This window comes from Eimeria mitis, genomic scaffold (genome assembly GCF_000499745.2).
Source record: "Eimeria mitis Houghton genomic scaffold, Emh_scaff1687, whole genome shotgun sequence".
Lineage (NCBI taxonomy): Eukaryota > Apicomplexa > Conoidasida > Eucoccidiorida > Eimeriidae > Eimeria > Eimeria mitis.
Window position 1 is genome coordinate 5,715 of NW_013570003.1, and position 326 is coordinate 6,040.

The 326-nt window shown below is 29.8% G+C and overlaps 1 protein-coding gene across 1 annotated transcript in view; it reads right to left on the minus strand.

Annotated features, from left to right (window-relative positions):
* EMH_0041800 (uncharacterized protein) overlaps positions 1-77 on the minus strand; it is a gene marked incomplete at both ends in the record, with an annotated part of 5,777 nt that extends 5,700 nt beyond the window's left edge. Inside the window, one exon of the mRNA XM_013495667.1 lies at positions 75-77. Coding sequence (XP_013351121.1) covers positions 75-77 — 3 coding nt within the window. The remainder of the gene's footprint in view (positions 1-74) is intronic.
* Positions 78-326: the final 249 nt, after the last annotated feature.

Below are 326 nucleotides of genomic sequence, written 5' to 3' on the forward strand. Positions count from 1 at the left end.
GACAAAGACAAAGACAAAAAAACAAAGACAAAGACAAATACAAACAAAAAAAGACAAAGACAGCAACAACCTACCATGGCAGCAGGGAGAGGATTATGTATTTGTCCATCTATAAAGTCAAAAAAAAACCAAAAAAAAAAAAAAAGCAAAAAGAAACAGAAAAAACAAAAAAACAAAAACAACAAAGACAAACAAAGACAAGCAAAAAAGAGAAAGACAAAGACAAACAAACAAAGACAAAGACAAAGACAACGAAAACCTACCATAGCAGCAGGTAGAGGGTTATGTATTTGTCCATCTATAAAGTCAAAAAAAAAAAAAAAAAA